Source organism: Excalfactoria chinensis, chromosome 11, assembly GCF_039878825.1.
Source record: "Excalfactoria chinensis isolate bCotChi1 chromosome 11, bCotChi1.hap2, whole genome shotgun sequence".
NCBI classification, from domain to species: domain Eukaryota; kingdom Metazoa; phylum Chordata; class Aves; order Galliformes; family Phasianidae; genus Excalfactoria; species Excalfactoria chinensis.
The window spans coordinates 16,298,906-16,319,211 of NC_092835.1; the positions used below are offsets into that span (position 1 = coordinate 16,298,906).

General features: G+C 60.1%; 3 protein-coding genes across 5 annotated transcripts; all 3 read right to left on the bottom strand.

The window, feature by feature from the left end:
- Positions 1-660: 660 nt before the first annotated feature.
- ADGRG3 (adhesion G protein-coupled receptor G3) lies at positions 661-4,593 on the bottom strand. The gene is given in 13 exon segments (XM_072346557.1): positions 661-1,235; positions 1,455-1,741; positions 1,854-1,947; positions 2,081-2,373; positions 2,542-2,654; positions 3,033-3,133; positions 3,299-3,338; positions 3,408-3,530; positions 3,619-3,759; positions 3,859-3,964; positions 4,045-4,207; positions 4,280-4,309; positions 4,452-4,593. Coding segments are annotated over 13 exon segments (1,749 nt in total). The 3' UTR covers positions 661-1,119.
- Positions 4,594-4,873: 280 nt separating this feature from the next.
- Positions 4,874-13,418, bottom strand: ADGRG1 (adhesion G protein-coupled receptor G1). 2 transcript variants are annotated; one of them, XM_072346556.1, is made up of 14 exons: positions 13,199-13,418; positions 9,845-9,932; positions 9,175-9,582; positions 8,694-8,811; positions 8,457-8,604; positions 8,204-8,335; positions 7,927-8,043; positions 7,740-7,785; positions 7,433-7,533; positions 7,241-7,356; positions 6,673-6,947; positions 6,119-6,230; positions 5,680-5,948; positions 4,874-5,504 (listed from the first exon to the last, which is right to left on the bottom strand). In XM_072346556.1, exons 2-14 carry the CDS (start codon positions 9,882-9,884, stop codon positions 5,383-5,385), a joined length of 2,004 nt encoding a protein of 667 aa, XP_072202657.1. In that variant the 5' UTR covers positions 9,885-9,932; positions 13,199-13,418; the 3' UTR covers positions 4,874-5,382. The 2 variants fall into 2 exon arrangements, with proteins under 2 accessions (XP_072202657.1, XP_072202656.1); XM_072346555.1 differs by having other exon boundaries at positions 13,213-13,417.
- A 2,647-nt stretch (positions 13,419-16,065) lies between these two features.
- Positions 16,066-20,284, bottom strand: ADGRG5 (adhesion G protein-coupled receptor G5). Of its 2 annotated transcripts, XM_072346354.1 has the most exons (13): positions 19,865-20,284; positions 19,629-19,715; positions 19,160-19,233; positions 18,962-19,040; positions 18,752-18,890; positions 18,372-18,509; positions 18,148-18,264; positions 17,905-18,051; positions 17,709-17,827; positions 17,240-17,505; positions 17,063-17,162; positions 16,296-16,558; positions 16,066-16,191 (listed from the first exon to the last, which is right to left on the bottom strand). In XM_072346354.1, the coding sequence occupies exons 3-13, from the start codon at positions 19,221-19,223 to the stop codon at positions 16,118-16,120; spliced, it is 1,506 nt and encodes a 501-aa protein (XP_072202455.1). In that variant the 5' UTR covers positions 19,224-19,233; positions 19,629-19,715; positions 19,865-20,284; the 3' UTR covers positions 16,066-16,117. The 2 variants fall into 2 exon arrangements, with proteins under 2 accessions (XP_072202455.1, XP_072202454.1); XM_072346353.1 differs by having other exon boundaries at positions 19,629-20,284.
- Between the last annotated feature and the right edge of the window lie 22 nt (positions 20,285-20,306).

Genomic DNA, 20,306 nt, shown 5'->3' on the forward strand with positions numbered 1-20,306 from the left:
AGAGGCTCTTCCCTGTGTCTTTACAGAGACTTGAAGGAAGGAAATTCAAATGTTGCTCAAAGGATGAGTCACGTCAGAGTGTTTCTGTTCACTGAGCATCCTTTGAACGTTCCCATGCCCTCCCAGCCCAGGGTGAAACAAGTACCCAGGAAAGCTGAGCAGAAAGGGCTGCTCTGGGGTGGTGGGGTGCCTCGTGGGCTCCAGTACCCTCCCATGGGTCAGGGCTCAGCTGTTGGGCTCTGCAAGACCCAGCAACCCAGCTGTAGCAAGGCCTGCCTGCAGGCTTGGCTTAGAGCTTGCAGAGAGCAAACAGAGCAGCCAGATCTTTTTTTCCTGATGTCCTTACGCTGGGCAGGTGGTTGGTTTAGGAAGGGGGTGGGGAGATGGAGCTCTGTGCCCACCAGATTTGGTTCTTAGTGCCTCAGATAATGTGGCATTAGCAGAGAAAGGGCTGCTCTGCACATGTACAAGTGTGGGTACACAGCCTTGTCTGCACAGATAGCTTCCTCCTGCATAACAGCAAACTGCTAGAAAGATTTTGGCTCATCAGTACATCTAGCAAAGAAAATTATACATATTGTTCACTGGTAAACGTCAAAAGCGAAATCCATAATGCTTAGCTAGCTAGCAGAGTTTTAATGCTGAAACACAGATGTGGATTGGCCAGTACAGCAGTTCTATGTGAGAGGATGTGAGCTGGTGTGTGCACATGCACATACAGTGTGGAGGGGACGGTGTAGCTCAGGGTACAGCTGGCTGTGCATCTCTGGGCTGATCTGGTACCCAATTCCCTCTCTTCTGCTGGGGGTGAGAGGTTGTCTCCATGCAGGCTGAATGCAGCTGGCCTGCGGGCTCCAGCAGGAGACACTGGGGAATGAGACTTCCAAGGGCATGCAGGAGGGAGGGAGGTGTCTGGAGCTCCTTGGACCAAGCTGGCCACTGGGAGCCAAATGGCAGCTAGGGCAGATCACACCCACCGAAGGGTAAACTGAGGCATGGGGGAGGGCAGGGGCCACGCCGGTCAGTCAGGGTGCCCAGCTGCCCATGCAGCCCTCACTCCCATGGGAAGCCACGTCCTTTGGGCTGGAAGCTGGCAGGCAGGGAGGGAAGGCCCAGCAGTTATCCCTGTGACACTGCCATGGTTCTGTCATTCCTCACGATGTGGGAGAGGGAGCTGCTGGTCTCCTCCGCCCTTGGGTAGTAAAGGACAACCAGCCAGATGAAGATGAAAACACCTGCAGGGGGAGGAAGAAGATGATAGCAGCAGCAGTGTGAGAGGCTCCTCCAAGTGCCTCCCCAGGGCTCAGCATCAGTGGCTTGGCTCCATGGCAAGTCCCTCTGCACCCTGCTGAAGGGAAGGGTGTAACTGTGCCTTGGGACTCCTGGTCCCCCAGTGCCAGGCTTCCTCCTGCCTCCCACCCCTTCCCAGCCAGACCCTGCAAGCCAGTCCTGACCTTGGAGGGAGTTGAGGATAGCAGCAAGGAAGAGTATAGGCGAGGAAGAGCTGCCGTAACTGAGGAAGGACAGTGCCCAGGTGGCTCCAAGCAGGCAGAAGAGTCCCAATGCTGCCAGGGCCACCTTCCAGGCCTTGCAGGGCCCCTGCATCACCCCACTCCTCCACAGGTGGAGGTTCTTCCAGGCCACCACCCCGAAGATGATGGTGTTGAAGAGGAAGATGAGGCCGAAGTAGCCGCAGTTTGTGATGTAGTGGACAAGGAGGTGTTCAGAATTGATCCAGCACCTGAAAAGAGACAACCGCAATGCCTCCAGAAGCTCTGCTCCCCACACATCTATGGGAACACTTCCTACGTGGCCAAAGGGCCACCCAGATCCTGCAGGCGTGTGCCACGCACAGGTGGATTATGGTCTGGTGGTCCATCATCCCAATGCTGTACTCTCCATAGCTGCCAACGGCTCCTGCCACCACCACCACCAGGGCAGGGAAGCCTGGAAGAGCAAGAGAGAGCAGCACAGGGGAGGTCAGGGTTCTCTGTCCCTGCAGGCAGTCCTAACACTGCAAAGCCCAGTTCCCTCTGGCTGTAACCCACGGACTCCTTCACTCCCAGCAGCCTGCGCTCACCCCATCCGACAATGCTCAGCTTCAGCAGGTAGTGGTGTATGTAGGTGCCAAGGACCTTGACGAAGAGGAGGTAGAGGTGACAGCCCTCCAGCGCCATCCAGGTGAAGCAGCAGAGCAGGCAGTAGTGGGTGAGCCCCCCCAGGGCACTGCACAGCCCCAGAGAGGCTCTGCTGGAGAGCCCACTGTTGAGCAGGAAAGCCAGGTTGAGCAGGAGCAGGCTGCTGACCAGGTTCATGTGCAGCCCCAGGTTGATGCGAAGGGTGTCCTCAGACCTGAACTGCTTGTAATTGCACCTGGAGGGAGCAGGAAGGGTGGGGGCGTGGGGCAGAGGGGGCACCCACATACTGGGGAGGGTCACAGCAGTGGAAAGGGAGAGGGGCACCCCGTCCCCAAGGCCTGGGGTTGCTCCACATTCATCCCCAAACCCATCCAGGGTCTGTGGAGCTGCTGGCACACCCCACCTTAAGAAGATGTAGAAGGCAAAGGTGAAGATGGAGAAAGCAACAGCCACTCCACAGCCAGCATTGGCCACAGCCACCAACGTCTGCGCCATGGTCCCGTCCAGAGATGGGTTCTGCCAAACGTGAGAGGTCAGATGGGTCCAAACCAGCCTGGAAAAGCTGGGGACCTCTACAAGCCCAGAACCCTCAGGTCTGTCCCCAAGTTCCCCAGGGGTGGTGGTGGCTCTGGGGGGATGTGCTTGTTTTTGGGGTGGGGGCACAGGTTGAGAGAATGGACCTCAAGTTTCACTGCTGCCAGAATAGAGCTCTTTCCACCCTATACATCCTCCACTGATCTGCTCCTGCCCTCCGGGACTGGGGTTGATTTTTGGGAAGGCCTGGGCTTGCTTAGGAGCAAATACAGCTGTCCCTGTGCACCCAGCAGTGACACGCGAGGGACCAAGCAGCCGAGCAGGGCTAAGAGTGGGAGCTGTAGGGAGAGGGGATGTCACCAGCAGGAGGGTGAAGAAGGAGAGGTGGTCACAGGCGCAGACTGTCTCCTTGTCCCCGGGCTGTGTGACACATCCATGGCTGCTCCAGCCTCCTGCTGGCCCTACAACCAGCACAGGGCTACAGTGGTGGGTGCTGGCCCAAACCCCCATCCTGCCTCACAGGGCACAGGTCAGGGGGCTGCAATGCTTGTTAGTAGCAGGATGGCAGCCAGGCACGTGGCACACACCCTGCCCACAGCCACACCAAGCCCTGCTGAGCCTCATACCTTTGTTGGGCTCCCAGAAGACGCATAGTGGGGTGACATTCTGCAAACAGGGACACGGTGTGAGCCTGCACCTCACCAGGAAGCACAGGGAGGGGAGGGCATGGCTTACGTGTGGCAGCAGCTGGTGGGCAAAAGTGAGATGCACAGGGTCCTGCAGCTCCGAGATGTCCCCGTCCCCCACCACGATGCCCACCACGGTGTCATCCAGGACCTTTCCCATCTGGTTCTCCTCCTGCTCGGAGCGGTGCTGGCTGAGCTGAGCCTGCGAGCATCTCCCACACCCCAGTGGCTGAAGTGGGGTCAGGAATGAGAGCTGATACCTGGAACATGGCGAGCTGCTGGATGTTGAGCACGGTCACCACCACACGCACTGCCTGGCTGCTCGGGGATGGGAACACCCCACTGGGGAGCCGGATTGTGCCTGCTGTCCCCTCCGCTGCTGAGCTGATCACCGCAGGGCCCTGGGGCAGGCATAAGCTCAGCCCTGCCCGTGTGTGTTCTGCCATGCAGGGCTGCCATGAGCCCAATGTGGAGGGCATGGAAACGTGTGGAGCCCTCACCTCAGCAGGGGAGAATGCGAGGAGCAGACCTTGGGCTTTGTCCCCGCTGACATTCAGGTGCAATGCCTGCAGTCCGGCCATGCTCTGCTCTGCAAACTGCACCATCCTGTGGGTTGGGCAGCACCGTGGGGCACAGCCCAGGGCACTGCTATGGCCCCATAGCACCCCACAGCACCTCCCCACTACCTGAGCCAGCGTGCGCGCAGGCAGCGGCAGGCGGGCTGCCCCGAGCGGCGCAGCTCCATGCAATGGTGGGGCAGCTCCAGGGCCAGGCCACGGCCCTCACCACGCTCCTCCGGATCCACCGCCATGTTGCAGCACTGCTTGGTCTTGTCCCCACGAGGCAGCGCTGTGGGAGGCAGCGGTCAGGGTGCAGCAATAGCATGGAGGCCAATGGGGTGTGGGTGGGTTGGGGTCTCACCATCACAGCTGTCCTGGCCAGGCACGGTGCCTCGCAGGGGGGAAAACTCAGCATCAGCCCTCACTCTGATAGGGAAGATGGGTGCCAGCCCGAAGCGAACACACGGAGATCCCCCAGCCCCTCCTGACTGTCCCAGTGCCACCCAGCCCCATCCCACCCAGCCGGCACTCACCAGGGAGCAGCAGGAGCAGCAGCACCGTGCCCAGGTGTGTGAGCTCCATGCTGCTTCCAGGGTCTCCCGTCCCACAGCCCTGCTCTTCTGCAGGCTCCCCAGGGGCTCACAGCTTCTCCTGAGGCAACCGCAGTGTCCTCATTTCCTTTCTGCAACCCCCTTCCTGTGGGTTGCCATGTAACCTCCTGCCTTCAGCTTGATGCCAACCACGATTAGCGGTCGGAGCTGCTTTGCCTCCCCAACGAGCTCTTGTTTTTCCTTTCCTTCTCACCCCATCCTGCCCAACCCTACTGTGCCAACGAACAGCAAGACATACGTTGGGGTGTCCCACTGCCAGCTAAGCCTGTACCATCCACGGGAAGGACCAAAGGAGGGACCCCAAAGGAAAGCTCACCAACAGCAGAGACCCTGGGGAGACGCACTCAGAGTGGGTATGACTTTAATGGGCGCAGGTCTGATGAGCACAATCATTCGACATTTACACCATACAAAAATAGAGAAACATTCAACAAAATAACAAAAATAGATTATTTCAGCTGCTAGAGGGCGTCCCCACGGCTGTTATTCTGTCTTGGCTTGGGAAGGGCCCTGTCGGTGGCCACAAGCAAGGGCTGGAGACGGGGCCTTTCCCACCTGCTGGCCTTGGGGCAATGGAAGGGACACTGGGAGGCACAGAGGGCCCTGTCCCTGCCCCATGCCACAGCCCTACTCATCCCTCTGCCCTGCCCCAGGAGCCAGCCCTGTCCCTGAGGAGCTAACAGGCAGGGATGGTGACACCCAGATACTCAGGGGGACGCAGTGATGGGGAACATGGGGCCAGTGGAGGCGAGGGGCTGGGGGTCCCCGCCGTGGGTCCCTGAACTCCCAGTGGGTGCAGTAGAGAAGCGACCACTCTCTGCCAGGCAGCCCCACGGCACGGCCAGCACGGGGCTCAGCCGGGGTGGCTCTGGCTGCTGTTGGGCTGTAGCTTCACACTGTCTGAGCTGCACTGGAAGTCAGAAGACTTTTTCGCCTGCAGCACCATGGTCCAGTACCAGAGAAAGATGAGAAAACCTGGGAGAGGAGGGAGAAATGGTGAGTGAACCCCTGAGGGAACGTCAGCAGCTGAGAGCGAGGCACTGGTGTGCCAGGGCCACATCCTCTCACACCCCACCACTGCCTCACCTATCCCACCCAAAGCCCCGGGGCAGCTCATGCCCTTTTGGGGAGCCCAGCACCCCAGGATCACCTTGGAGTGAGTTGATGATGGTGAAGATGTAGAGGGAGACGAGGCGGAAAACACCAGAGGTGAAGGAGAAGAACACCAATGCCCATGGAATGCCCAGAAGGATGCTCAGCCCAAAGAGGGCTAGGACATGCTTGAGCTTGTGGCCTTTCTTGTTCTGCCGGAGGATCTCCCGGACCATGGCCCCCAGCATGACCAAGTTGAAGAGAAACACCACGCTGAAGAATCCCAGGTTCACCACGTTATGGATCAGGGGGCTCGTGAGCCAGCATCTAGAGGGAGGGGAAAGGGCAGAGGGTTATGCTGTGCCATCCGTTGGGAGCACGAGACAGAGCGCTTGGGGGGAGACCCTGCTCCACCCTACACGGTAAGACACAGCCTGGTGGGCTCAACCAGGTGACTTTAAGACCAGGGACCAAGCATCCAGTTTCCTATGACTTACATGGTTGCGTTGGTGGACCTTCCGCCAATGGATTCATAGACAGGAATGTAGAAGGGGCCGTAGTTGGTCCAATTTGTCAGGAAGATCAACATCACACACAAGAAGGGAAGTCCTGCGTGTCAAGAACAGAATGAAGCGGCCAACCTCAACCCTGGCCCATAGACCTTCTGGAGGAACCCCTTCCCCTTTTTCCTTGTATGGTGAACAAAGAACCTCCTCTCCTTGGTGTGAACCGAGGATGAAGCATGCAACGAGGACACCCGGTGTAAGCCCTGGCTGAGGAGCAGACTTGTGGTGCACAGACCCACATGGGGGTCACAAAAGATCATATCACCCTACCATAGCAGGCATGTGTGCACATCTCCTGCCCCAAACCCATCTGCATGGACAGCCCTGGGTGTCTCTGCTCTCAGACACCTGTTCCAACAGGTCTCCATCCCTATCCAGGGGGATCCCCATCCCACATACGATGGAAAAGACTCAGGGGCAGAATCCATGTGCCTGATCAGCCCCTCGCCCTGCCCCTCGGGGGTCTCTGCCTCCCTGGTCCTCACCCCAGCCCACCAGGCAGAGCTTGAGGAGGAAGTGGTCATGGTAAGCGTTGAAGACTTCAATCACAAGCCGGTAGAGGTTGTAGCCCTCAATGCCCATCCAGGTGAGGCAGCTGAGGAGGGAGAAGTGCAGGAACAGCCCCCCAGCTCTGCAGGCTGCCTGACTGCTGCTGGAAGCCAAGTGCTCCGAGACGAGGAAGGTGAAATCCAGGAGGAAGATGGCAGCCAGCAGGTTCATGTGGATGTGCATGCTTGTGATCTGGTCTCGCTGCTTGCTCCTGGAGGAGCGAGGGGAAAAAAACTCAGCACCACACCTGGTCGGTTATCCCCAGTGCCCCAAAACACCCCGCAGTGTCACAATGGCTCCAAGCTGATTTCCCCAGTCATAGAAAACTGCAGCTGTTTTTGAGCCCCCTGCAGGAAACCTGGCCATGGCAAGTGGTTTCCAGACTGGAACAACTCCGCTTTCTTCCAACCTGGTTTCTTTCACTGTGCTTCTAGCTGCGCCACCCAGTGGGAAGCAAGCAGAGCACGGGTTGACCTGTCAGCCCACTGGGAGCCCAGCACATACCTGAAGTAGAGGAAAAAGATGGTGGAGATGGATGCCAAAGCTGAGATGAGGCAGCCAATGTATGTGATGAGGCTCAGGGAGTCCCTGTGTAGGTAGGAAATCTCTGGAGAGGATACCTGGGACAAGGAGGAATGAGAGACAGTGAGGGAACTGTGGGAAGGACGGAGGGAGCCGAGGGAAGGTGGTACCCACCATCAGCACGGCAAAGTAGGTGAGGTGGTTGCATCTGCAGTCTGTCCGGGTGTCCCCCTCCACTGTCGTGCAGCCATAGCTGTCCCAGTTCCCAGAGCTGGCTGTAAGAGAAAGGGAGAGCAGCAGGAACAGGAGCTTTGGGATTTTGGAGCTTCCAAAGCCTCCATAGCAATGGGGAGGACAGAGGTCGGGATCCTCCCATCGTGGGGAAGGTTTACGGAGCTGGAGCAAGGCAGGGAGGTGCAGAACTTAGCTGAGGGAACAGGGACAGCATCTACACTTCACACCCAAACAGAGATACACTCACCGGCGCCATCCTCCCTCCAGAAGACACACAGTGGGGTCACATTCCTCTGAAATGACAAAGCCACGGATGTTTGGGTGCTGTGCGGGGCTCTGGGCTCACAGCCCGGGGGGAGAGAGGGTTTGGAAGAGGCAACATGGGGCAGGATGTGAGATGGTTGCAGGAGACAGACAGGCCTTTCCCCACCTACCGGCAGCCGGTTGTGGAAGAAAGTGAGGACCACTGGCTCGGAGAGGTTGGCCACCACCGTGTCCACCAAGGAGATGCCAACCACTTTGTCACCCAGGACGTGGCTGCTGTTCTCATCCTGCAGGAGGAGGAGGTGGTAACACAACAGGAAGGGAGAGGTCCCAGAGAGGAGGCCCTGTGCCTCTTCCTTGTGCTGTAGCTCATCTTTGGAGCACCTAACACCTCTGTAGCAGGGATGGATGCAGGGACGCCCATCATGCCAACACGGTGGGCATTACCTGAAACATAGTTTGGCTGTTGATGTCCACCAGGAGCACCCTGTGCTCCACCATCTCCTCCTCCTTCTTCTTTGCCATCACAAATAAGCTTCTTGGCAGGTCCACAGCAAACCCCTGCACCTCTCTGCTCTCCTGCAAGGACAGACCCACTGCCATGGAGCTTGGGCAGATGCTGGTGTGTTGAAGGGCTTTGAGCCCTTCAGGAGCAATGGGGATGAGTGGGGTGCCTAGCTCCAGGGTAACACAGACCCACCTCTTTTGGGGAAGCGAAGGCCAGGTGGCGAGGAGTCTGTGTGGGGCTGATGCTCAGCACAGTGGCACGCAGGGCAGCCTTCCCAAAGGTCTGGCTCTGTCCTTCAAGCTCCACTTGTGCCAGCGTCCTCTCCAAGGCCCCGAGTTTGCTGCAGAAAATAGGGCACAGTGAGTGGGGCCAGGAAAGTGGACGGGCATGGCTCAGTGAATGCCCCATGTCACCCAGCCCCACACTCACTGCCGAAGAGAGCGCTGCGCCGTGGAGCCCACAGATGGCACCCGAGCAAGGAGACCATCCAGGGCAGCAAGCTCATCCTCCACGTCCTGCTTCCAGACAGGCATCACCTCTGGAGGGACTGGTGGCACAAACAGGAGATGGCATCAGAACCACTGGCAGCATCAGCTTCCCCCACCCACAGCCCTGGCACCACCCCAAGCAAAGGGCTTTAGCGTGACCCTACAAAGATCCCAGCCCATGGGGCTCCTCCAGGTGCCTGCAGCTTGGAGCTCCTTGCAGAGCTTCCTGGGATATTATTGGGCTGAAGCACTTTGGGAAGTCTCTTTCTTCATCCTTGGGGAGATACTTGCTGGCTGCCATGGGCTCCTTAAGCCAGTTGCCCTTCCCATCGCCCCTTAGCACAGTCCTGATACCATCACATCACAGCACGGCAGATGGAATTAACCCATATCTCACTGACACAACACTGAATTGCCTTTACCAGGGAAAAGATATTCAGATGCACTCTCAAGGGAGGTGTTCTTCTGGCCCTTGAAGACATAGGACACGTTGAAGATGGAGGCCTTGGTCTTCTCCATGCCCCGTGTGATGCCATCAGCCGGCTCACGGCCCAGGAAGAAGCTCTTCTTTCCATATGCCAACCAGAGGGTCCTGTTGGCCTTGAACCAGTAGACGCAGAAGCGGTACCTGCCCAAGGTGGTTGGCAGGCTGTATTGGTAGGACGGATTTGTCCTGTTTGCCATAAAGGGACTCCTTATCACCAGTGCCTGGGCCATGTTCTCAATGGAGATGTTGGCAGAGCTGTGCTCGTAGATGACAGAGCTGTTCTCAGTCTGGTTCCTGTCACCGCAGAAGCGGAAATCTTCCTGGTGGATGCTCACCCCCACCCCTGCATTGCATAGGGACAGAGAAACACTGCTCAGCCATGGGGACAGCCAGCCAAACCCTGAGCCCACCCTGCCCACAGTCACAGCGTAGGGCTCTGCAGTGTGCCGGGCTCCTTTCCTCCCCATTGACAGGCAGTGCTCTGCAGACAGATGGAGACCTGCTCTTTTCTCCATGTTCCCAGCCCAGAGACCCAAACCCAGGTTGTGTTTCACCCTCAACAATTGTGTTTCAGGGCTGCCAGGCCGTGGCAGGGTGCTGCCTACCTTGGAGCGGGGAGAGGAGCAACAGAAGGAGGACTTTCATGGTGGCTGGCTCTCAGCCTGGGTTCTGCCTCCCAGGAGCAAATGGAGCCTGGAGGGTCACAAAGAGAAGAGGCACGGTGTCAGGGAAGGGGAGCCGGTGTGGGACAGCAGCTGGAGCACAGTCAGCTCTGGGTGCCACTGTCACCAGGAGGAGCGGGCACCCTGCTGGCCCCATAGGGCGGAGAGGGATGTGGGAGCCGGGGAGCTCCCTCCTGCCCACTGCCTCATATCTTGGTTCCTGCCTCGGCTTCTTTCAGCAGGTGATAAGAACAGAAGGAAACAGCAGTTTCCTAACTCCCCCAGCCTAGAATTATATTTGCTGGTGCTTACAGCAAGGAGCTGATGGTGTCACACACCGCGGTGAGACTCCATCCCCCTGCTGCCACCTCCCCCCGTCCCCACCACGCTTCAACTGCGCGCATTTCCCACACTCCTGGGACCAATTGTAAGAGCCCCCCCAGCCCCCAGCAGCATCCAAGGCTGCACCAGTGAGGGCTGCACTGAGACGCAAAGCCGGCCAGGTATGTGGATGGCTGCTGCCGTGCAAAGCAGAGCTGCAGCAACATGAGCGCAGAGGGGTTGTCACAGGCCACAACCTGGCCACAAACCTACACTGCACAGCTGAGGTTCTGACCACGGCCATGATGCTGAACATCATGATGCTGACGGCTTCCTGGGTGCGTGAGAATGATAAAAATAAAGGCTCTTCTGTGGCTTTAAGTCCTTCTGTAGCTCAGTGCGCTGCCATGGGCACAATGGTCCCACTGAGGTCCCCGGTGCGACTATGGCACAGGCACCGCTTGGGAGGGATCATGACTTTAAGTCATTTCTGAGCCCAACCAGAACCTGAAAGTCCAGCCAGGACCCAGCGGAGGTGAGCAGCGAAGTTTCCCCTGCTCACCCTCCTGATTGTCACTTCCTGAGCTGAACAATGGCGAGAGAAAATCCCCCAACACAGCGGGGGGGAAAGCTGACACAACCCACAAAAGGCACTGCCCCTTCTCCTCTGCATCCGGGGGGGCAATGGGGACACAGAGCATTGCCAGCCCCACGTACCTGGGGGCAGCAGGGAAGCGGAGCATCGGGGTACCCAGGTACCTGCAGGTGGCCATGCCCCCATCCCCAGGAATCCCTCTTTGACAGCCACAGCAAGGGGACAGGAAGGCTTTCCCCAACCCCCAGCCCAAAAGCTCCCCAGGAACACATAGAAATCTGCCCTTCTGCCCCACGATGGGGTTTGGAGCAGTCCCCAGTTGGCACAGGGTGCATTTTTTCCCCATGGCTCAGCCCCAGCGTGGGGACGTTACACCGTGTTCCTTCAGCACCACTAAATGAATGCGCTCATCGGAAAGGGAAGCCGAGGAATAACACTGTGACCTCTAAAGCTGGAAAAAACAAGAGCCCGGTGAGAAACCTTCCTGCTCTCTGGGTGACTGGGCACCAGGCATTCGATGGAGGCGGTGATGGCAGGCGGGCTTTGTGCATGATGTTTTCCCCACAGAGGGATGATGCGCTCATGTCTCCAACGAGCACTGGAAACACATGGATGAGGGGATTGTTGCTGGCTTTGTATCCTGGCTCCTTAGCACAGTGAGATGCTAATGGAGGTACAGCTCTTTGCCCACAGCCCATCAGCCATGGGGCAGGAGGCACGGTTTGGAGGGTGGGTGGGGAAACTGAGGCACGAAGACACAGCCCGGAGTGGACCCATGCATGGGTCTGCCTGCACAATGTGCCCTTGGCCTTGGCCTAAAGCCCATGGGCAGCCCACACATTGCTCACGGCATCGGCACGTCAGCCCCTTCCCGTCACCAGCGGGCGTCAGGCACGTGCCCTCGGCCACCAGGACGGCTGCAGATCCCATGGGAATGCATGTGGCCACGGGTCACCATGGCCCCAAAATGCAGCGAGCGTCATCGGAACCCAAAGCGACTGATTCAGGAGAGGCAGTGCTGGTGTGAAGGGTGGGGCTTTCAGCTTCTCAACCACAAAAAACGGGGTGAATGCAATGCAAGGCACACCCCGATGTGTGATGAGGGCTGCAAGAAGCCGCTCTGCTCCCCGCCTCACCAAAACCCCTCGGCACCCTGCTGCACAGCCAGGTACAGGGCTGCAGAGCAGAGCCCCTGCCAAGGCCCAGCTGTCAGCGAGCTGATGGGAAAGGAGTTGGCGGCTCAGGACCGGCCAGCTGGCACACAGCAGCACCACCACATCCCTGCAGCACCCATGGGTGACCCCAGAAAGGTGCGCAGTGCTCAGCCCCGGGGTGCCGTGTCCCGGCAGCGTGCAGTTGTTTTGTGAACCTGTTGCTCTACGAATAGCACCCGCAGAGGGCTGCGGGATTAAGAGCTGGATGGCGACCAACTATGCGGTGTTTATAGGGTCGGGGCTTCATTCCCGTGGGAGCGGCAAACCCACCGCGGGGCGGCACCGTGCTGATGGGATTGCCCAAAGCCTGCTGTGTGCCCCAAAGCCGAGCAACACAAAGCCCCCCCGGCTCCCTGCTGGTGGTAGCAGGCTTCTGTGCCAAGCAGACCGTGAAATCCATGTTGGCTGGCAGCCCTGCCCGCAGCCATGCTGCCAGGGGGTTATTCCAGGAGATTTCATTCTGCTTTCCCACTGCTGCTCTGCGCCCCATCCCTTGTGGAGCAGTGGGAGCAGCGTGCCGGGACAGGCGCATGGCTGCAGGAAGAATCCCCCGGCGGGCATCGGGCTGGGAGAGCACCCTGCTGAGACACGCCGGCTGCTCCGAGACTGCACCGAGTGGGGTGTGCTCGTGGGCCCCCGGGTTGGGGAGCCACACACGTTGGTTGCCATGGCATGGAATGGAATGGCGTGGAACGGCACAGAATGGAGCGGAGTGGAGCGGGACGGTGTAGAACAGAACAGCAGAGCATGGCATAGAATGGCACGGCATAGCGCGGAACAGCATAGAATGGCACGGCATGGCAGAGCGGTGCGGCCTTGGCAGGGCTCAGCTGTGCCGAAGCAGCAGCCGCGAGCAGCTGCCCCGCGAGGCGGCTCCACGGCCCTGGAATCCAGCCCGGCTGCGGGGTACGGAGCCCGATTTAGAGAGGAAAGAGGAGAAGAGCCCGTAAGGACAGAAGCCGCGCGCAGAAAGAGCCCGGGGAGCCCCATTCCCTGCACGGAACAGAGGCGTTACACCTTGCGCTGAGCCACAAAGCGATCGGCACGGAACGCCCGCACCGCGCCCGCTGCCGGGGGCCGAATCCCGGGGCAGAGCCCGCAGCATCCCCCCGCAACCCAAGCAGCCTGCGGCCCCGTCGCCACCTCCGCATCCCCCACCGCCGCTACCTGCGTCCGGATACCTGTGCCGGGGTCGGGCGGGGCGCGCCGTCCCGACGCCGCTCGGCGCTGCTCGGCTGGACGGAGCTCTGTGCTCGGCTCGGCACTGCCCCCCGCCCCGCCTCCGCTCCCACCCCACCCCCAGGGCAGGCGGTGACTCAGCGGGGTGGGATCCTGCCGAGACCCCTCCGTTGCGGCACCTGCTCGTGCGATGGAGCCGGGCTGGAGGGGGCTGGGGGGGCGGCGGGCGGTATCGCCCCCTCGGGCCGGGGATCGACAGAGGGACCGCGGTGGGGCGGGGGAAGCAGCCCCGGGAGCTGGGGCTGGCGGGCGGCCAGGGGGAGGAAAGGAGTTGTACGGCTGCCAGGCTGCACGCCCGGCTGGGAAAGGGATTAAAGAGTAACAGCCGATGTGAGAGCGGCCGGGACGCGGCGTCCTAAGAAGCGTGTCCTGCTCTGGGCAGGAAATGAGGGTGCGGGCAGTGGGTGCTGAGCGCGGTGCTCCCCGTGCCCTGCACCCCCTGAGACGTGGGGTCCAGGACGGAGCACCGAGCCCCGACGGCAGCGCGGTGCATGCAGAGCTAAGGCGGCGTGGCCAGGTTCCAGCCCAGGCAGCCCTTTGTGTGCGCTGAAAAGGGAGAGCCGGCTTCCAAGGAGATGGCGGGGAGGTGGCCAGGAAGCGTAAATACGCAGCCTCTCACGGATATTCCCAGAGGGTTGAATGGGACTTTTCTTCTCTTTCATGCTGCTGGGGGAAGGGTGGACGCGGCGGCACGGGGACAAAAGGCAATCAACGAACCCGAGGTGCCACGGCCACACCGGGAACAGGGCTGGGAACAGGGCTGGGAACGGGCTGGGAATGGGATGAGAATGGTGCTTGCTGTGGTCCCAGCCCAGCACCTCGTGCTCCGTGTTCACATCGCCCATGAGCTGTGTCTCCTTTGTTCAGCTGCCCCAGGGCCGGCACACGCTGCATCACGCGGCCACACCGCAGCCAGCGCGGCTCCTTTCCGGGCAGCCAACCCCTTGCACCCGCGTCTCCTCTCGCCCTGCTCCTATCTCCTGGTGCAGGATGCAGCCCCCCGCGCTGACCCCCGGCCCCGGGCTCGCAGCTCCTATAGAGAAAGGACACCTCGGGCCGTGCCCTTGCTGCTGTCCAGGGCACTAAAAGGCTTCTGTTCACATCACATCAGGGCGTTATCAGGAGGTCGGTAGAGTTATTTTGGGGCTGATGTCTGCACTTGTTGATGTTATCGGATGATGTGGAAGTCAGCAGGGCTCGCTGCTGCCTTCAAAGACCCATGTGGAGCACTGGGGGAGGAAATCCTCACGTTGTCCCTGCGGGGGAAATTTGCCCTTGGGCTCCGGCCAGCAGCACTCCCTGAGCCTGATAAGGATTTACTGCTTGAGCTGGGCAGTTCGAGTCTTGGGAACCTCTGTGGATGGAGATCCCGTGGCTTCCACCCCATGCCCAGAGGCACTGCATGGGGCTGGGCTCTTGGCAGGTCAGAGCCCCAAGCCCTGCAGAACCCCTGCATGCACCCTGGGCTGCAAACCTGCATCCTCATCCCAGCTGCTGCCCAGCCCGGTGATCCCAACCCAAAGTGGGAGCTGAATGCTTGCGTGCTGAGAAAATACACCTGATAGGGCTGTGGGAAAGATAAATAGAGCTGGCTCTCCTTGAGGAGGTGAAACAGGCTGGGCTTGGGTTCCCACTGCCATCCAGCACAGCATGGGGACGGCTGGGCACCCTCTGGGCTCCGGGCACCTTGGGGTGTGCCACACTGCACTGTGGCCCTGCAGCCCCAGGACAGCCATGCAGGGAGGGTATGGTGAGGGTATGGTGAGGGTATGGTGAGGGTATAGTGAAGGTATGGTGAGGGTATGGTGAGGGTATGGTGAGGGTATGGTGAGGGCATGGTGAGGGCATGGTGAGGGCATGGTGAGGGTATGGTGAGGGTATGGTGAGGTCATTGTTTTCCAGGCACTGCTGGATACAGGAACAGGCATAGGAACGCACCGGTGTCGCTGCAGACGCAGTCACCATCAGGGTCATGATTCATGCCTGGGGTGTGGGGCCAGGAGGGTGATGCTCACTATGGGGTTTGCTTGCTGCCCAGCAGCTCTTGGCATCCCACCAAGCTTTGTCAAGTCCCAAGTGATGATAAAGTGCTGAGCCATGCCCAGCTCATCGCCGCAGAGCCGCAGCAGGACGGCTTTTGTCCTCAATGTGAGCGGGACGGGTGGAAACAGCAGCAGATTTCCTTTGTGCGCAGAACAAAGCAGGAGGGCGAGCGGCTTCCTTCGCTCTGTTCCCAGAAATAGGTCCCACGAAGCAGCCAGAAAGGGAAAAACACTCAGCAGAATGTTATGGGAAGAGCTGGAGCTGTGCCACCGTGCCCTGCATGGGGACAGGGGGACCAAATGGTGGGATACCCGTCCCCACAGCCCGGCTCCAAAGAGAGGAGTGCAGAGAGGCAAGCTGGGGCTGCTTTGGGCAGATGCTGTGCCATCGCCATCTCCAGCCACGTTTCCTGCCCCCACAGTTTGCCCTCGCTGTGTGTCTGCTGCAGACCGGGCTGCTGGAACCCCACTAAGGGCGATGGGGTGCGGCCAGGCTTAGAGGTCTCTTCCAACCCTAATGATTCTGCGGTTCTATTTAGGGACAGGGTTAGGATATGGGTCAGCGGTTGGATCTGGCGATCCCGTAGGTTCCCTTCCAACCTCAGCGGCTATGACTCTATCAAAAAGCTTGTTCGAACCGGACAGTTCCGCTCCGCGTTTGTTTTGGTACGGGAGGAAAACCCGTTTCCCATCGACCACACACTCCAGCCCGTTGCCCTGGTGCCCTCTGGCGGCTCCTCGCCGCCTCCATCACCGGACGTCACTTTAATTAACGCTAAACACCGAGGCCAATCCCGCAGCCCCGCTACGTGGAGACGCTGCGGTCGGAGCCGCGCTTGCTGCGGTCCGTGCTGAGGTACCAAAGGCAGAGGAACACACCTGGAGGGGGGCGGGGGGGCGGCACAGTTAATGCCATGGGCACCCGCAGTGCCATGATGGGAGGAACAGAGAAACCCTCCCCAGAATCCCAGCCGGGTGCTGACCTTGCAGGGAGTTGAGGATGGTGAAGAGGTAGAGCTGGGGCACGAGGAGCACACCAAAGGCACAGAAGGCCGTGCCCCAGGTGGTGCCCAGCAGGCAGGTGAGCCCCAGCACCGTCATGCAGTCCCTCCTCGCCCTCTGCTGCTGCTGCCGCATCTTCCGCAGCACCACCACCACGGCCACCAGCACCAGCACGTTGAACAGCAGGATGAGGCCAGCATAGCACAGGGTCATGTAGTGGGCAGATGGGCTGGTGAGCCAGCACCTGGTAGGGAAGGGGAACAGCTGTGTCCTAACCCTGGTCAGCCTGGGGTGCACGGGGTACATGGAGTCCTTGGGAGTGCACGGCTAACCCAAAGTGCGTAGGTGCATGGAGAACCCCGGGTGCATGGGGAGCGTGGGGTTTCTGAGGTCCCTGAGGTGCATGGGGTAATTGGGGAGCCTGGGGTTCCTGGCAGTGCATGGGAAACCCAGGGTGCATGGGATTTCTGGAATCCCTGGGAGCGCATGGGTAAGACAAAGTGCATGGGATGGATGGGTAACCACGAGTGCACAGGATGCATGTGGCCTTTGGGGGAGCACGGGGAGCCCAAGGTGCATGGGGGACTTAAGATGCATGGGGAAACTCAAGGTTCGTGGGGTACATGGGAGTGCATGGGTAATCCAGAGTGCATGGGGTGCTCCATGGGGAGCCCAGAGTGCATGGGGTGCTCCATGGGGAGCCCAGAGTGCATGGTTTGCTTGAGGAGCCAGCTGCTCCCACACTCACATGGTCACGTTCTTGTAACCGTCAGCAGTGCTGATGATGTGGTGCCCGTAGGTTTCTCTCTTGAAGATGAGCACAGCCACCACAGCCAGTGTGGGCAGACCTGGGGGCCGGGGAGAGGCTGTAGGTGTAGGTCTGTGCAAGGGCAGTGGGGCAATGGGAGCCTACAAAGGCACTCACCCCAGGTGCAGAGGCAGAGCTTGAGGAGGTAGTGCCGCACGTAGATGTTGTAGACCTTGATGAGGAGGAGGTAGAGGTGGAAGCCTTCAGCCCCCATCCACCCCAGGGCACAGAGGAGGCTGCCATGCAGCAGGGCAGCTGCAGCCTGGCAACCTCCCATGGTGCCCGCAGCCAACGGCTCGCTCAGCAAGAAGCTGGTATTGAGCAGGAGCAATGCAGCCAGCAGGTTCATGTGGATCCTGGTCGTGTCGTCCCGCGGCCGGCATCTGCAGGGGGGTAGAGGGCACAGGGTGCAGAGGGTGCCCACCAGGCAGCACAACGTGGTGTTGTGCATGGCACGGCACTTGGAATGGAGTGGCACAGCACGGGACACAGCGGGCAGCATGGCACAGCATCATGCAGCACCACACACGGCATGGCACACAACACATGGCATGGCGTAGTATGGCACAGCATGGCACATCTCTACCTGAAAACAAAGCAGAGCAGCAGAGTGCAGAAGGCAGCAGTGGCTGAGATGGAGCAGCCCACGGTGCTGATGTAGGTGAGGGACTGCAGCTCGGACTCACTCAGGTTGTGCGCCTGGATCTGTTCAGAGAGGTGCACGTGGGGTGAGCCACGGGGTGTCCTATGGGGTGGGAGGAGGAAGGGCAGGAGCCACGCACCAGCAGCACGGCAAAGTAGGTGAGGTGGTTGCAGAGGCAGCGCACGGTGCCCTTCTGGTGCTGCGTCTCACAGCCCTCCCTGCTCCAGCTGCCAGCACTGCCCGTGCCTGCGGGCTGCCAGAAGACACAGGTGGCATTGGAGCTGTCCTGGTGGGAAGGGGGATGGAGGAAGTGAGATGGGGACAGTCTGCTCCCTGGGAACCCCACATCCCACCAGTGGTGCCACGATGGAGCTCAGCTCACCAGCTCCTTGTCATGACTGAAGTGGATCTCCACGGGGCGCCGCAGCCAACGCACCCGCCTGTTGTGCAGGAAGGCCCCCAGGATGTGGTTGTTGAGCACAGAGCTGTTGTGCTCATCCTGTGTGAGGCAGAGCAAGACGCCTTATGGGACCTCACCGCAGCCCCATAGTGTATCTACAAGGGGCTGCTCCAGGGGATCTCAGTCCTCTCATTGCTGGCACTCACCAGGAACATGCTGGCACTCTGGATGTAGATACAGACGAGCTTCTGCTCCTCCTGTGCCCCCATGCCCTCCATCAGCTCCACCGGGAAACTGATGCTGCCCCGGAGCCATGCTGATTGTCGCCCTTTGCTCTGAACCGGCTATGGGGGCAGAGAAGGGGTCACACTTCGGTCGGCATCCAGCCCTGCAAAAGGGAACTGGGCTGGGGAGAAAGGAGCTCAGGGCAGGGAAGTGTGGCCTCAGCAGTGCAGGAAGTGCCGTGGAGCTGCCTTGGGACCCTCTGTGCTATGAGGGGAAGTGGCCCCGACACATCCTGCACCAGGAGGTTATGGGTAGAGGCTGGTGCAGAAGCGCTCCAAGGGAAGGGCACAGCGGTACCCACCATGCTGCTGCTAAGGTTGAGCCCTTGGAAGCTGCCAGCCGTGATGCTGAACACAAAGGCCTCCAGCATGTTGGTTTTGAACCTGTACCCCTCCTTGCCAGGCTTGCTGCGGGCCAGCACCTGCTCCAGCTCTCTTAACCTGATAGGGGAACGGGGCTGGTGGGATGTGGGGCATTGGGGGGGGGGCAGTGGAGATGGGGCTGCACTCACCTGTCCCAGTTGTGGTGGGAGCTGCTCAGTTTCAGCCCCTCTGACAGGTCAAGCATGCAGCTCTGGATGGACTCAGTGTCTGCAAGGGGGGTTCTGGGAGATGAGCCCCGACCGCAGCACCTGCCCCGCTTCCATCCCCGCCTCCCCTCAGCCCGGCCCCATCCGACCCCCACCAGCAGCACAGGGATGGATCCCCACCTTGGCTGGGCAGGACGGGCTCAGCAAAGCAGAGGACGAGGGCGGTGAGCAGCAGGGTGGGCATCTCCGTGATCCTGCAAAAGGCACCCAGCCCCACCAAGCCCCAGTCACAGCCCTGGGGCCACACTTGATGCACCGTGGATGGGGCTACGGCCACCGCAGCTGCCTGCCATGCAAATCCTGCGGCATCCGGGTGCTGGCACCAACCCGGCCCCAAACTCCCCGGGAGGAAGCGGTCCCAGTGCAGGGGTGGAAGGCACCCAGCACATTTGCATCCTTTGCAGTGCCACCCTGACCCCAAAAGCAGCAGCTCACCCACCCACAGGCCTGGGAGCAGCAGGGCTGGGCAGTGGGTGCTGCTCCCATGTTGCCCCCAGCACTCAGCATCGCTGAGCAGCCCCTGCTGAGAGGTAACCCCTGAGCCCCCTCCTGCCCCACAGAACCCCATGGCCATCCAGGGAGCTCCTACCTGCCGGGCCAGCAGGAGCCAGGCAGTGCTGTGGTGTGTCGGGAGCTGCCACGGTGCCGCAGGGGTGGCTCAGAGTGCACTGTGGGTCTGTGCAAGCAGAAGGGGAAGTTTCCATATGCAGATAAGCGGATGAAAGCAATGGCGCTTTCAGATTCGCCCTGCTTGGCCCCTTTCGTGCAGCCCTCCATGGGATGAGTTGGTTGGGGCTCAGCCTCTCTGTCCTCCCTCTGACCCACCTGGGTCTGTGCTTAGCAGGGGGCTTCCAGGCATCACCCAATGCTCCATTTGAGCATCTGCAGAAGAGAACCACTGGAAGCTTCCACTGCCAGCAGCCGTTTCCTTAAACAGCCCCGTTCAGCGCTGGGTTCCTCACTGAACTTCTGCTCCCCACTTAAAACCCAGACGCTCACATCCGACGCCACAAAACCACATGGACAACCCCAGCAGCAGCAGCATTCCCAGGCTCCTTTCGGTGCCAGCAGAGCTGCTCCTCCGTACTGCCTGCAAAATCGTTCTGCTCCGAGGGAAGGAGAGGGGGAGAGCCCCTTCCCTGGCGCCGTGTGCTTCTTTCCAATGGAAAAACTCCGGGGTTGGAGGGAAGGGGCCGGGACGTGTGCAGGCAGAGCGGCGCTGCTGGGACTTGAAGCTTCACCCCACGCTGGGTGTCAGCATCTCCCG